At 47.1% G+C, this 14,050-nt stretch overlaps 1 protein-coding gene across 1 annotated transcript in view; it reads left to right on the top strand.

The window, feature by feature from the left end:
- LOC133353592 (dystrophin-like) overlaps positions 1–14,050 on the top strand; it is a 639,339-nt gene that overhangs the window by 343,722 nt on the left and 281,567 nt on the right. The window contains 2 exon segments of the mRNA XM_061569957.1: positions 8,340–8,512; positions 9,995–10,139. Coding sequence (XP_061425941.1) covers positions 8,340–8,512; positions 9,995–10,139 — 318 coding nt within the window.

The raw sequence follows: 14,050 nt of genomic DNA, 5'->3' as shown, positions 1-14,050 counted from the left end.
AAAAGGTAGGAATTTTTTAATATCCAATTTAACCGGAAGCATTTATTTTTAATTTTAGTAATTTAGTAATTGTAATGAACAGAGTCATTGTGTTAAACTTTGACATTCGCTCCTAATCAGATTTGTTCGAAGAATGAAGAGGGAGTGGGGAGGTAGGGAGGGTTGGTAAAAATGGCGACGCAGTAGTTGTAGGAGAGAAAAAAATATCTACCCATGGCATCGTGAATTAATTTACTGCCGATCATTAAGGATCAAGTGACCAGGGCGTTTGGCGTTTAGGATAAGCCGGGGCGGTAAGTGCTCAGCGTCGTGAGCAGATTCGTCAAGGGGGTGGCCGTAATTCCGTTATGTCTCTGCGGGGTCGCAGGAAGGGGTGGCCGCTTGCCCGCCAGCCGTCACGACAACAGCCACCATTGATCTCGGGGATGCTTCTCTCTCGGTGGAGTGCCCTTTGACACCGCCGCTGTATAATAATGCGTGACCGGCTTCTTTGCTTGGCTAATTTAAATTACTTTCCCGCTCGCCGGCCTGCACTCTACTCCATCCCTCCCCCACCTCTGCACCTGTGGGTGAAGGTCTTTTCAAGCAAACCTCAGAAAAAGAAATATTCCTGACACGGTATTGCAAATGAACATTCATTTCATTGTGTTTTACAGTGGCACTTGGCCCCAACCTTGTGTTTCCATCCGTCCCATTGTTATTCTGATGACTGTTGCACGTTACCCCGTTTGTGACGATGCGTTCATGAATTCCAGTTTTTGTCAAATGTATGATCGCTTTAGCTTTGCTTTCCGAGTTCAGTATTCATGCATTCATTGAAATGTAATGCATTTTTGCATTAGAATGGATTGTCAATTATGGGGTGTAGTATACGAATGGGGATTCAATTACGGTATTATAATTGTCGTATATTTTTTATTGTTATTCATTTCTGTTCATGTTACAATAAACGGACATAAACACGTTAACGTTGGTAAGTATTACGCATCGCCCAAAATACATTGCGTAGCATAAATATTGCATTAACTAAATCCATCATGTTTTAATGACGTATTCGCCAAATGTTGCTGGCTTTGTCAATGCGGTATTCTTCTCGCCAAATAACGCTATTAGTTTATTTTTCATTACACAAACAAAACCCCGAATTTTTTTTTTAGAATGTAATGAAATTTCCTCTTTTCCAGTGTGAAGCTATAACCCTCCAACTATGTGCATTCTACATTACTGTTAAATGTGCACGCTCTGTCTTGTTTATGCTGTTTAAAAACAAAAATAAAAACATTTCACCGCTAGTTTTATAATACGTTCAAAAGCACTGCCTTGGATTTACCGAACCTGGGCAGGAAACAACATCAGACAGCCTCGCACCCCCTTTATAAATAATGCCCCTGGGCTGCTAATAAGACTTCATAAGCTGCTTATAGCAGAACCTCGTGGGTTAATGAGTGTGGTGGTTAGCTTCGGCCACAGCGTAAAGGGCCCCGCGCACGGTAAATCACCCATCTCTACGACACCGCAAGAGTTGGGCGAAGGATTAATGGAAACCCCCACCGGCCCCTTCCCCCACCGTATTTTGAGTTTTATTCTTAACTCATTGTTTCTGAGCGCTGGAACACGCTTTCTCAAAATCGTGTGGTCAGCACCACAGGAATGTAATATAACTAGCCGCGGCAATCAGTACGTGTCTGCAGAAATGTATGCCCCATTTTTTTTGCTTAGATACGGATTTAGATGCCAGCGTGATAAATATTTAATAACGCCGAACCAGAGAGCTGTATAAGCGAAACGAAAAAAGTAAGGAATGTTGACCGTGGTTCATAACGGAGAGGGATTTACGGAAACCCTCGAGGAACTGTGTTCGAGTTAACCGACATTTACAGAGTTGTGGGAGGCAATTGTGAGCACTTTTTGTCATGACACCTGCACCCCAATGAACCCACCCTGTGATCTCTCTGCTGTTGCGAGCTATCAGTGGAATTATTCTACTCTGGTGGCTCGAGGTGAATTTGTACCGCAGGCGTCGGCGGTGAATTATAAATAATGATCCCCTTGATTCTGTTGCCCAGCTATTGAGGCCGACAATGATTCATCTTTCTGCATGAATCATCAAAGCGATGCGTCGATTTTAACACTGTCCAGTGCTCTGGAGCAATGACGTAGTGATTGGTAGCACTGTGCGAGATTGAAAACGAATTTATTTGTGTTCTTTGTGTATTTGTGTTTATTGTTCTTCCCCCGAACCTCCGATTTAGCACGGTTGGCTACGTACAGTCTGAAATAAGTACAAAATGCATACATGCAGAGTTCGATTCCCAGCCATGGCTAAAACATCAGTGGCCAAAACATCAGTGATACCCAACCCCCCACCCTTGCTGTTAAATAATTCCCATGACCCACACGGTGTGAGAGGGTTTTAATCCAGCAGTGGATTGACAAATGAGCTGTAAATTTAACGACGACAACATTTGCCCGCAACACGACATCGTGGACACGAAACACAGGCGACTGATTGTGACTGCGATTGAAGAATTGTGGCTTCCAAGCTGGTAAATCTCAACCCTCGTCCTCGTGACATACCTCCACGCCGGTCTCGCAGGATCTTCGCTCGCGCGCACGCTGTGCTCCAGTTGGTGCGCGAGATAGGGTTATGTGCACTGCAATTTTCTCCTAATTAGTCGACGTGGGGTGCTAATTGGCCAGGGGTTGATAGGACTTGCTGCAACTCCTAGCATCGTCGCTCAGCGTTCCACAGATAAAATGCGAGCGTTGGACTGCAGGTGTTTAAACATAACTAGGACCCAATAAGACATTCACTGTTATTATGTATATGTACTCGACTTTCCCAATCTCCAGTTCGTATTTCACTGGGCATGGGATGATTTGTAAACACAAACCTGCACTGAGGTAGGTTGCCAACTGTTCTGGTTTTCCCAGTATCATACCTTTGCCGTAGCAGCTGTGTCCTGGGAAATATCTCCGTCTTCCCAGGTCATTAAAAAAATATCCCGGTTTTTTTGTGTGAGTTGTGTAATAATACACCACACTCAAGACAACGTATTTACACGTAGTTTCTCCTGCGGCATTATGAGGTATTCTTATTCCCGTGCTGTGTCCCACTTGTTTTGCCTCAGTGGTGGCAACTCAAGTGGTGGGTTCCGTGCAAGGCCTAAGAAAACTTGCACGCGCGCGTGACGTCGACAGAGGGCTGGAGTGAAGCAGCGCGCGTTTTCGACATTTGAGAGATAGAGAGAGACGTTTGTCGTTGTTGCTGAAAGGTTGTGTTTGTTTGAGCCCCCCCCAAATTGTTTAAAACAAAACATTGTTACCGGACCATCCCCAGTGCAATCACCTCAGATGGCATCATGCGTGAGGATCCCAAGGAATAAAAACAAATAGACAAGGACAGTTGATCCTCATGGCGGTACCCTGGGGTACCAAATGACACAAAGTGGCCGAGGCAATTAAATATTTTATTTCTGGGACACTATTTTTTCCAGGGGTGTACTTAAAGCCGCGACTGTTGCAGTAATCAATCCGACATCGGCGCTACTCCGCGATATCGAAACGCAGCGAGGACGATTGCGCTGAAACCCTGAACGCTCGTACGCACCGTGGTGGTGCATCATGTGCAGCTCGTCGAGATGAGTCGATTGCCGCATTGCCGACCATCAACAGACTAAAAATGACTGCATCACGGGCATTATGCGAGAGCCGGGGTACTATGGGACCCCGGGGTACCGCCATGAGGTTAATTTGGTGATGAAACAAAATGGCCACCTTTTAAGTTGACTTTGATTCTTTAATCCACAATGGTCATTCATAAGTTAAGAATGGTCGCTATAGCTCCGCATCCAACGGTTGTAACTGGAAAACTCTTGCACTGTGCCCTGCAACACCTTGCCGTATACTTGCACAAATACGCCACAGAACCCTGTGGTCAATGTTAGTAGACCCTGGTTGCAAGCGCTGGAGTTAATGAAGCCTGTTTTGTGCCACACTTATTGCATGTCCGTGTTTAAAATGCAAGCACCCATTTCTATTTTGTAGGCTTCTGTGTGTGTTGGCTGGCAAGCCAGCCAACAACATGCATTCATACTGAGTGTTGTGTTCAGTAAATTAGTAAAACGCCGTTTGCCTGTCTCAGCTGCAGCTCACTATTGATTATTGCTTGCCTCTCCCATTCCCCTTGTTAGATATCACTTAAATTGCAAAGGAGTGAATTGAACTTTACCACAATTAGCCAACTGAGTCCGTTTGGGCTTTCAGGAGGGCATACGTCACATGCGGCCAATAAGCGTAATTGAATGATGGATAGTTTTTTTACACCAATCACATATAATCTATGGGCAATGCCTGACTTGGGCACTGTGGAAAATCTGGGTTGACTCATTTGGCTAATCATGGTAGCGTTACGGTAATTCACGGGGATGTGTGATTCTTTTATTAATTAATTTGAAGCCTATCTCGGGTTTTTTTCTCCCATGGTGAAGCAGCCTGGCCTGTCCTGTTTCATTAAGGGATCATAATACAACCGCATTACACGCTGTTGTTTTGCATTCCATTCATTTATTTTTTTTTAAATCCTACCGCGCGATGCTTATATCATCACACGGCGGTTTACCCGATAAAGGATCGTGCGACACACAAAAGGCCATGGGTCCATCTGTGTTAGCCTTCCGAGCATGGGGATACCGTGTCATGTTACGTTACGTCATGTCACGCTGTCATGCCACGTCTTGTTACATGGCATCGTGTTGACATCACATAGAGTCCACCCTAACAGCTCTGTTAAATGTTTCCTCAATGCATGGCTGGGAAACGGAACGCACGATTCTTTCAAGTGTGCATTTCAAACTTCAATCATTCCTTGTGGTCCCCTTTCTATTCAATGTCACAAAGAGGAAGTACATTGTCGCGGGCAATGAAATATGTTAATTGTACATGGCCTCTTGATGCAAACTTACTGAGGATTTCATGCAAAAATAAGCACAAACGAGGTTATTTTGGGCTTCCGTCAAACACGTTACATTGATGTTAAAGTGTGTTGCATTTACAGTCGCATTCTATTCTTGCGTATGATGGTAATATGTCTAGGAGCTAAATGCCAATGTTTAGGTCTGCTGGCCACGATGAGAGGACTTCAGGAGAGAGCTGCTGTAGATTTGCTCTGCCTCATCCGTTGAAGGAACGCAGGGCTACGGTGGTTTACTGTGTCGTCCATAGTTTGATTGGGTGGCTGGACCACAATCGAACTGCTGTCGCTTGAGTTAAATTTTCCGTTAATGATTGAGATGTGTGCATCGGCCTGTTGATGTTCAGACACGTGGGGTTGATGGTTACACCACCGGTGTCTTCGAGGAGGAATGTCAAAGCCAGGAGGAGGTCTCGAATGAGGTGTTTTACAGTTGCGAATTAACTGGGACGAAGCTTGAAGTAAAACTTCCCTTTTTAAAAGTAATTAATAGTAGATTGCATGTTCATTAGCTTGCCGTGTATATATATCTACGCATATAAATTGCGGTTAATTAAGTACAGGAATAGGTTTAACATTTATCGGCAAAACTCTCTTCAAGCAATAAAATATCGAGACTCATGGACTCTTTCCTGGGCAAACAAATGTACTTATTACTATTGTAGTTGTTGTTATTTGCACGGGTTGTGTGCAAGAAAGGCCCGTCTCACCTTTTTCATAAGAAAAGTAGACAGTTCAGGCTCATTTCATTTTATTCCTCTCCCCACAAGGGAGCAGAAGCTGCAGATGAAACACATCCCTTTAGGGAACGAGGAGGGGGGGGGCGGGGTGTATGTGCCTATTGATAATATTTTCTCGCCATACAATGTCAGGATGGCAGACGCTCGGCGAGAACTGGTGGATCATGGACTCTGCAAGCTAAGAACCTTGTCACAGTGCCAACCAACCTTAATGAATGTGTCAGGGGTAGAATTGCCACTTCTTGTCAATGCACCGGTTCTTTTCTCACAATCCATCTTCAGCAGTTGCACGGTGTTCCCAGGTAGGAGGCGCAGTGGTAACTTTGCACCTAAGTCCCCCGGTAGAAATATATTGGGGGCAGCACATGACTTGAGTAGTTTTTCCCGGCTTATAAATACGGCGCGATGCTGCAGAGCGGCCTACGACGGGGGAAGTCTGCGCCACGTTCATCTATTCCTCAGAAAGATTTGTGTTAAAAAAAATAAATTGAATGAAAAGTCCCAGCGTTGCAGTGTAAGAACATAAGAATTTCAAATCGAGATAAGGCAGCAATTCAACCTTATCTGCCTCGCCTCGTAATTAAATCCTGTCTCACCGCCGCACCATTTCTTTTTTCTCACTCAGTCTCAGCGGTGGTGAATTGTGGATTTTTTTTTTTTATATTGCAAATGATATTTATTCCGGGACGCACAGCCGAGATCCAACATCTGATTTACAGTGTGGCCGTAGGGATGGTGGAAATGAATTCGTGTTGCCCACATGCGGGTTTTTTCTCACCGCAGAGACACCCAGGGTCTGGCTGACTTGGCTCGCGCCCGTTCCGTCTGCTTGCTAAGTGTCCTCATGCCCCGAGATCGTGCCCGTGCGGTATACCTATGCAACTACGTGAAATTGTATTGACAAGGTGGTGCCCGGGCATAGCAGACGTGCTTTTCTATTGCCCCCCCCCCCCTCCTCCATATTCCCAGCACTATTACAGCCAATATTAGAATTCTCTACACCTCCAAGGGAGAACAATTACTGTACTCCGATCGCTGTTATGCATGTGTGTGTTTGCGCTAAACCTATGTGTGAATGCATATATTGCTTCATGCACGTGTGGGAGGTATGTTTTGTATATGTAATACATGTTTAAGCTATGTGTCGTGTTTTTCTGTATGCGTGTAAGTGTGCAGTAAATATGTTTGAGTTTGTTTATATATGTGTGCGTGCGTACGACGAGTGTGTTACCATTGCCATCGATTCAGCCAGGCTCAATCCACTGCTGGGTGTAGGCCTCCCTGATTCTCCGTAGTCTATCGCGATGCTGAGATTTAATAATCCACCTCGCGTCTGCACACCAGCTCGATTAATCTCTCCCATCTCCTCGGTTGATGTCCTCAATAAATATATCTGTTTATCTGTGTTGCTTTGTTCGCTATGATGTGGTGAGTTTTTTTTTCAAACTGAGCATAGACGGTTCTCCGTCCGTAAAAATGTAGTTTCTCTAAAAGGTTCTAAAGCAAAATGCATACAGGTGAACGAACCAATGTGAAATCTGATCTGCTTTGGCTAAGGCAGGAATTTGACTTCCAGCTATAGCAGGAAATAAAATGTTTGGAGAACGATTGTGCCCGAATTCTATGATGTACGGACATATGGATCATGATGGAACAAAAATTGAAAAGTGGCAAAATAAATAACGGGGACGGGCATGCAAAGAATTGTATAGAGGGATAAAAAGAGAAATGGATGGATTGTAGGGCGTATGCGGGTTGACAACAAGTTTCAAACAGCACAGTCGGTGGGTTTGGGCAAGACACATCACGGCTCGAAGGGGATGATGGCTGTTGATCAAGAAAAATGATGGAGTGGCAGGCAATGGATGGAAGGCATCCGAGTGTACGTCCACCAAGGAGATGGAGCTGTGAAATCAGCTCGTATACAGGTGCTGAGTGGATTATTACATCACAGGATCATGAGAGTAGGGGATGGCTTGGGGGAGGCCTTCATCCATCAATGAATTGATCATGAGTGATGATAATAATGATGAAATATGTAATTACAAAGTTTGCTCCTTTGTATTTGTGTTTAAACCAAGACGTTGAATGTTAGTGAGAGACTGTGCTCATGACCAAGTTGATGCTGGCAAACGAGTTCCACTTGAAAAACCCGGTGTAACCGCGGGCCACTGGAACCCGGATTAAAACCCAGGAAATCTCATTGCGCGGCGAGGGCCTCAATTAATAATCATTTAAACTTGTGATGCGCCTCTCAGTATTGGCTCGCACTTGAAGAGAGAGTGGCTCGGAGCCGTGATGAACACCCGCAGCCAGGGAGAGGCAGCCAGGCGATGAGCCAGCGTATAATGCCCCCCTGCGGATCTGTGGTCTTCTATATGTTAAAATGTTATCGGGCAATTAATGAGTGTTTATTCACTGGGGGAAACCGGAGTACCCGGAGAAATCCTACGCGTGCGAGGGGGCAACACCCTATCCCACACAGACAGAACAGTTGGTAGTCCACGTTTGCCCGAACCGCCGACGGGAAGGGAGTTTCACAGCAACGTGTGTGATCCACCGACCCTTGTCTCGTCGCTCTGACAACTCTGCCCCCCCCCACCCCTCGCTCGCTCTCCCTTCTGCAGAGGATCCGGACAGAGCTGGACGGCGTGGAGGACGCCATGCTGAGCGTGCGGGAGAGGCAGCCGGCCATGCTGAGGGCTGCGTCGGCGGCCGACGTGCCTCGCATCGGGGCGAGCCTGACCCGCCTCGACACGGAGCGCTCGCGCGTCAACCAGGCCTACGACGCGCGCAAGCGGTACGTTGCGCGCGCGCGCGTGCGTGGAAGCGGCACGCGAGGCGCAAGCGGTGCGTGAAGTGCCTGCTCGGGAGGGCACGTGCGCACTGGCGGGCGGGGTCAACAGGGTTCACGCACGTGCACATGCATGCGCGTGTCCGCATTTTATGAACGTCTTGTGTTAGTAATTGTCAGGTGGGACAATGTTTCACTTTGTCAATATGTATACTGGTTATTATTATCCCACGATGCACACGTTGAATGGCACGTGTACGAATCAATCGTGTTTTTTTTATCAGTTTACGTCATCCCTGCAGCAACTAGGGGTGCTACCATTAAATGCATTTGTAAAAAAAAAGGGATTATTAAATCGCATTGTGACCCTGAATTGGGATGATTTATTGAATCATTGCCGATCTTATTATCTTTGATCTTTCAGTCATCGTCACGTTTACTGGGAGGGGAGGGGGATCATCATGATCAGAATCAGCATCATTTATCTGATCTTGTGTTACAGAATCAGAATCAGCATCATTTATCTGATCTGGTGTTACTGTTCGAGGAGCATTTGACTCGCACTTAAAAGCTTGTGAAATAATGGTCCATCAGGGGGTCCACTTTGTGTGATGTCCACCAGTCTTATTGGAATCTGCTTCACAGCAATGGGAATGTTGAATGTCCACCGCTGTACAGGTTTGCCAACGGTGATACCCAGTGCTGATTTGAGGATGTTTTTAAAAAATCTCATTTCAACTTAAATTGTTCCATTGTTCTCTATAGTCAACATTTACAATTTTTTCTCACAAACTGCAAAGCTGCACAGCAACTTGTCTGTGACACTGTGCCGTAATAGCCTAGCGCTGGCAAAAACTGCGTGAACATAGAAAGTGCACCGATGGCTCTAACACAGAGGTGTTTTTGCCACGTCACCGGGACGTGAATCGGCGCCCGCGACTTTAGACGTTGTTGGTCAACGTCAACTTCTCATGTGCCGTCGTCAAAGACCGCCACCATTCACTTCCACTCCCCCACGGCCTTGCAAAAACGCTCAGGGCCGCACACAAAGACGAAGAAAAAGATCCCCCGCGCAGCCTTCAATAGACTGTTGGGGCAAGTGCCGTTTGCGAGTAGCGCCCTTGAAGGCCGGCACGGTACGTGAGGGCGCTGGGTGGCCAGCACACAACAACAACCGCCATTCGCCACTAAGTGGCGGTGACGTCACCACGACGCTTGTGCCAGGCCATGTGCACCTTGAGGCCACGTGAAGTGTTGAACGCCCGCTGGCAGGAGGTCACGGGGCAGACCCAGCAGGTGCCACCGGTCGACTGACCGAGATGACCGAGATGACCGGCTGATGCACCACCTGTGCCAGCACACACACACACGTGCGCCCCCCCCCCCCCCCCCCAGCGGAGATGCACCATGGGCACATGGGGCACGCGGGCATGCCGGCGTTTGTTTTAATTTGTGCCCTCCCCGTGTGCCTCCTGTCTCTCTACGCAGGCGCTTCGACGACGCCACGGAGCGCTGGCAGCAGCTGCACCGCGACATGGTATCCACGGCGCAGTGGCTCAACGGAGCAGAGCAGCTCATCGGCGAGGTGCAGAGGCCGGACGTGGAGCCAGCGTCTGCCGTGGCTCACCTGAAGGCAAGTCCCTCGCGCTCCCGTTTATTTAAAGGTTTAAAACGAAAAAAATCAGCTGTATTCGTTATTGGTAAGATATCCTTTGCGCGTGTGAGCGTGTTTGCTTTGGGCCGTGAACGTGTCCGTTGCTGTGAAGACCTCTGGTGCCGTGTCGCTGCAGGTGAGCAGATAGGCTGACTTTAGCCCCTTTTACAATTGGCCAAGCCAAATGTCAGTATTGCTTACACACTGTGTGCTCCAATCAGTTTGAGTGTTATCTTTGTGCCCGTGTACGTCTGGTGCCTTGTAAGGGAGGTTGCTGCGCACCAAACGAACGTGTGTCGCGTTGATAAATACAACGGGGGGCGGCCAGAGAACACCAGAGGGAATCGAGCGTTTTAGCAGAGTTGCCAAGCTTGGCTGCAAAAAAAAATTTGGGCGCATTTCAAAGTGCTTTACACGAGTACGACTTTACATAGCGCCCGTTTACGACACTCATCCCGTCACGTGATTTCTGCAATACATCTAACCGCCATCGATTTGAAGAATCTCGCCGGTACTGACGAACAAGTGAGAAGTGATCGACGTCCATAACCAGGAGGGGGCTTGCTCTTGTGTTGCGTTTTTTCTTTCTTTCGCCTCGTTGATCGGTTTAGCATCGCTCAGGCATTTCCATTATGCGCGTTTAAGTTGCCCTCAACTGTTGAGAGCGAGCGCGGTGGCTTGTGCGGTCGAAACGAAGTGGTGAAATCTGCCGGTGTGTTTCTTCGGCTGAAAATGGAGGGGCACTCTCTTGATTTCAGCAGCCCCAGGGTTTGTTCACGGGAGAATTGATCAACATTGATGGGAGGGGGGGTCGTGGGAGGTTGGGGTGAAGTGCTTGGAACAATGCAATGTCAGTCTGTGCCGAGCCAAAGTCTCCAAAGTCTGCGCAGCGCCTTGAACTTGTGGTAACTTAAGATTGCGATGGGGGGGGGGGGGTAAGGTGGTTTCGCCCTTCAAGGGACACTCACAGCACATTGGCAGTGATGAAAGAAGTCTAAACATGAAAAGAAGAGAAGCATAATCGGCAAAGATCGGTCTTTATCCAGCGCACGTCAGTAAGTGGTCTTAAAAAGACCAATTGGGAGCCTCAATGGAAGCAAATGACTCCTAAGTCGAGGGACTGATGGAGCATGTACGAGCAAACGCACAGAGTGCAGACCACGGCTACATTTGTGCCGTGCTTTCAGTAGCGGTTTACTGCATCGGAGCGTTTGGTAACTCACCGTTACGGTCACCGTAATCTATCTGCTGCATTGTTGAAAGCTCCACGCGGAATACTTTTTTCAACAGCTGCTGCTGCACAACAAAAGCTGAAGCAAGGGGGGTGAGTAGGTTGCAAAAGTGGAAGCCTGAAATTGCTTGCTCAAGCCACTGCTGGGGCGGGAAAAGGTCTCCCACTAGAGGGAGCTCAAGGGAGGGTAATTGGCCTAGTCTTCCACGCTTGCGTGATGTCGTTCAAGAGGTGGGGGTAGCTACACTACATCCCACCACACACGTCCTGCCAATTGTCTAACTGTGGTGTATCCCACCATTGGAACCTCATTTGCAGCAAAAAATATGTGCGCCTTTTGGCGTCATCTGGTCCAACCCATATGAGACTAGGCTCTAAGGAAAGCTGTCTCGGGTGTGGACCAATCAACTTCAAGGACAGTGCATAGATTATCAGAGTTGTGTTTTTTGTTTGCATTATGACTGCAGGTATTGTGGTCTATGCAAACATGACTCCTTGTAAACAAAAGGTGTCAGTTTTGTTGCCAGATAGATGTGGTGTATCCCATTTGTACTGCTCAGCGGACAGAGGCACGGGGGGAGGGGGAGGTGTTGAGAATTAAGATACTTTCACCACGGTTTACAATTGCCGCGCCCAGAGATTGAATCCAATTGGCGACAAGTTGACGGCAGGTCCTGCGTCGCTACGGTTCACAACGAGGTGGGAAGGTGACGAAACTCTCCGTCTCATATATCCTCGGTTTGTGAGAGCTCGGGACGACTGCATCAATTTCTACTGAGTCGAATGCTTTTTCATCGTCTACAAAGTGTGGGCACAATGGTAATGGGAATTCACTGCTCTTATCCAGAATCTGGTTCACAGTGCGTGTGTAGGTAGGTATGTGGTGTACAGTCGAACGCTGCTTGCTCACCAACCAAAAACTACATTCCCTGGGCGGGTCACCCATCCTTATTTTTAAGCGTAGCATATCTGGCCCACAGCTGATGCCAAAAGCAATGCCTGAGAAAGTGCCCGGCCGTGAGAAGCCATTTGCGCCAGAGATATGAAGGCCATCTGCCCACGGTAATGCTGAAGATGTAGAGGCTTCGATTTAAAGCTTTCGTGACTGCAGGGATTCATCTTCTTGGTTCTTTCGGTAAAGTCACGTAGAATGGAAACAATGAAAATAATAAAACAAAACATAATAACGTCGTGAGAATTATTTTATTATGTTTTATTATATTATTTTTATTGTTTCTATTCTACGTGACTTTACCGAAAGAACCAAGAAGATGTAGAGACTGCTGAGTGTCAACGCAAGTGAGTTGCTGTGAGGTCCACACAGGGTGGTGGAGTGTGTGAGTGTGTAGAATCGAGGGTCCTAGCTGTCCGGCGAAGTCATCACCGTGGCCTGTTGTCATTCCAGTTTAGCGGGAAAGAAAAAATAGGTGAAGGTGTGTTGCCTTTTTGTTCGAGGTGCTCTGAGAACAATCTGTGCTCTCAGTTCATTCGGACTTGTCAGTTAGTTTGTGTTGCTCTTTATCGCTGTAGAGTTTTAACAAAATGTAATGCATACGTCCAATCCTCAGAAAATAACGGTCCAATGTAGAGGCGATTGTAAGAAGCAAAGATACAGCCCTGCAACTGCTTTGTTCGCGCCACTGCTGACAGAAGGCCTCCCCTAGAGGGAGCTCTGTTATGCCGTGGTGGAGAGATGCTAACTACCTCACCTGGTATACCAGGAGGTCATGAGTTTGATCCTGAACCCCGACACCTGTATATTTGCAGTTTGAATGTTATACCTGTGGTTGCATGGATTTTTCTCTGGGTTTTCCCTCCAAATTAATTATTTATAGAAATTTCCACGTGATAAACCACTTCGTTGAGCTATCATTTGTGGTCAGGTCGCTTTTGAAAAAGCTCTATAGCTCAGTGGGCCTTTCCTGGTTAAATACATTTTTTTATTTGTTTAGATTTTGAAACGACTATCCCATGCTGGCGAGGCATCTGAGTAGAGTCGGGAGTGCCCACACTTTCCTCTGCCACAATGCAACCTTCCTCTGAAATTGCCGTGGTTGTGCCAATTTATATTCCTGGGTGGCCTGAGGCAGGCGGGATTTAAGGAACTTGCCCCATTATATCAACTGCCGTGCCAAGAGATCGAACCGGATATCTCTGGACTTGACAGTCCGGTATGCTCACCGATACACCACGGCAGCATCTATATAGGTTCTTCTGCTTTCTAGTTAAAGAAAGGACTTTGATCTTTAGTGGCTGTATAATTCGTGTCTACCCGACGGAAACTACGGGTATTGTTCTCTCAGAGTCCTGAAAGAGAGAAAGAGAGAGAGAAAAAAGGAACTAAAATAAAATGCATTTTTTTTACTTGCCAAAAAAGTTGGCCGTACGGCTTATCATTCCGGAACGGGTCACATCCACTTAACATGATTTAGAGGGGTTTGCGCTGAGATAAATAGGATGAAACGAAGCGGGGTTGTGTGATAAACTGTGGCGGATACGGCGGGCTGCATTTTTTTTCTTCTTCCTCTTTTACCTTCCACCACCACCACCAACAACGCCGCAAAGCCCACTCTCGCCTGAAGAGCCACGGCCGTGGTGCCGGATAGTGGCGGGGGGGGGGGGGAAGGCATTTGAGCGGAGCAATTTTTCAGTTTAATAA

Source organism: Lethenteron reissneri, chromosome 6 (genome assembly GCF_015708825.2).
Source record: "Lethenteron reissneri isolate LAM-NWPU_2019-01 chromosome 6, ASM1570882v1, whole genome shotgun sequence".
Taxonomy (NCBI): domain Eukaryota; kingdom Metazoa; phylum Chordata; class Hyperoartia; order Petromyzontiformes; family Petromyzontidae; genus Lethenteron; species Lethenteron reissneri.
This window is presented reverse-complemented; position numbering and strand designations above follow the sequence as displayed.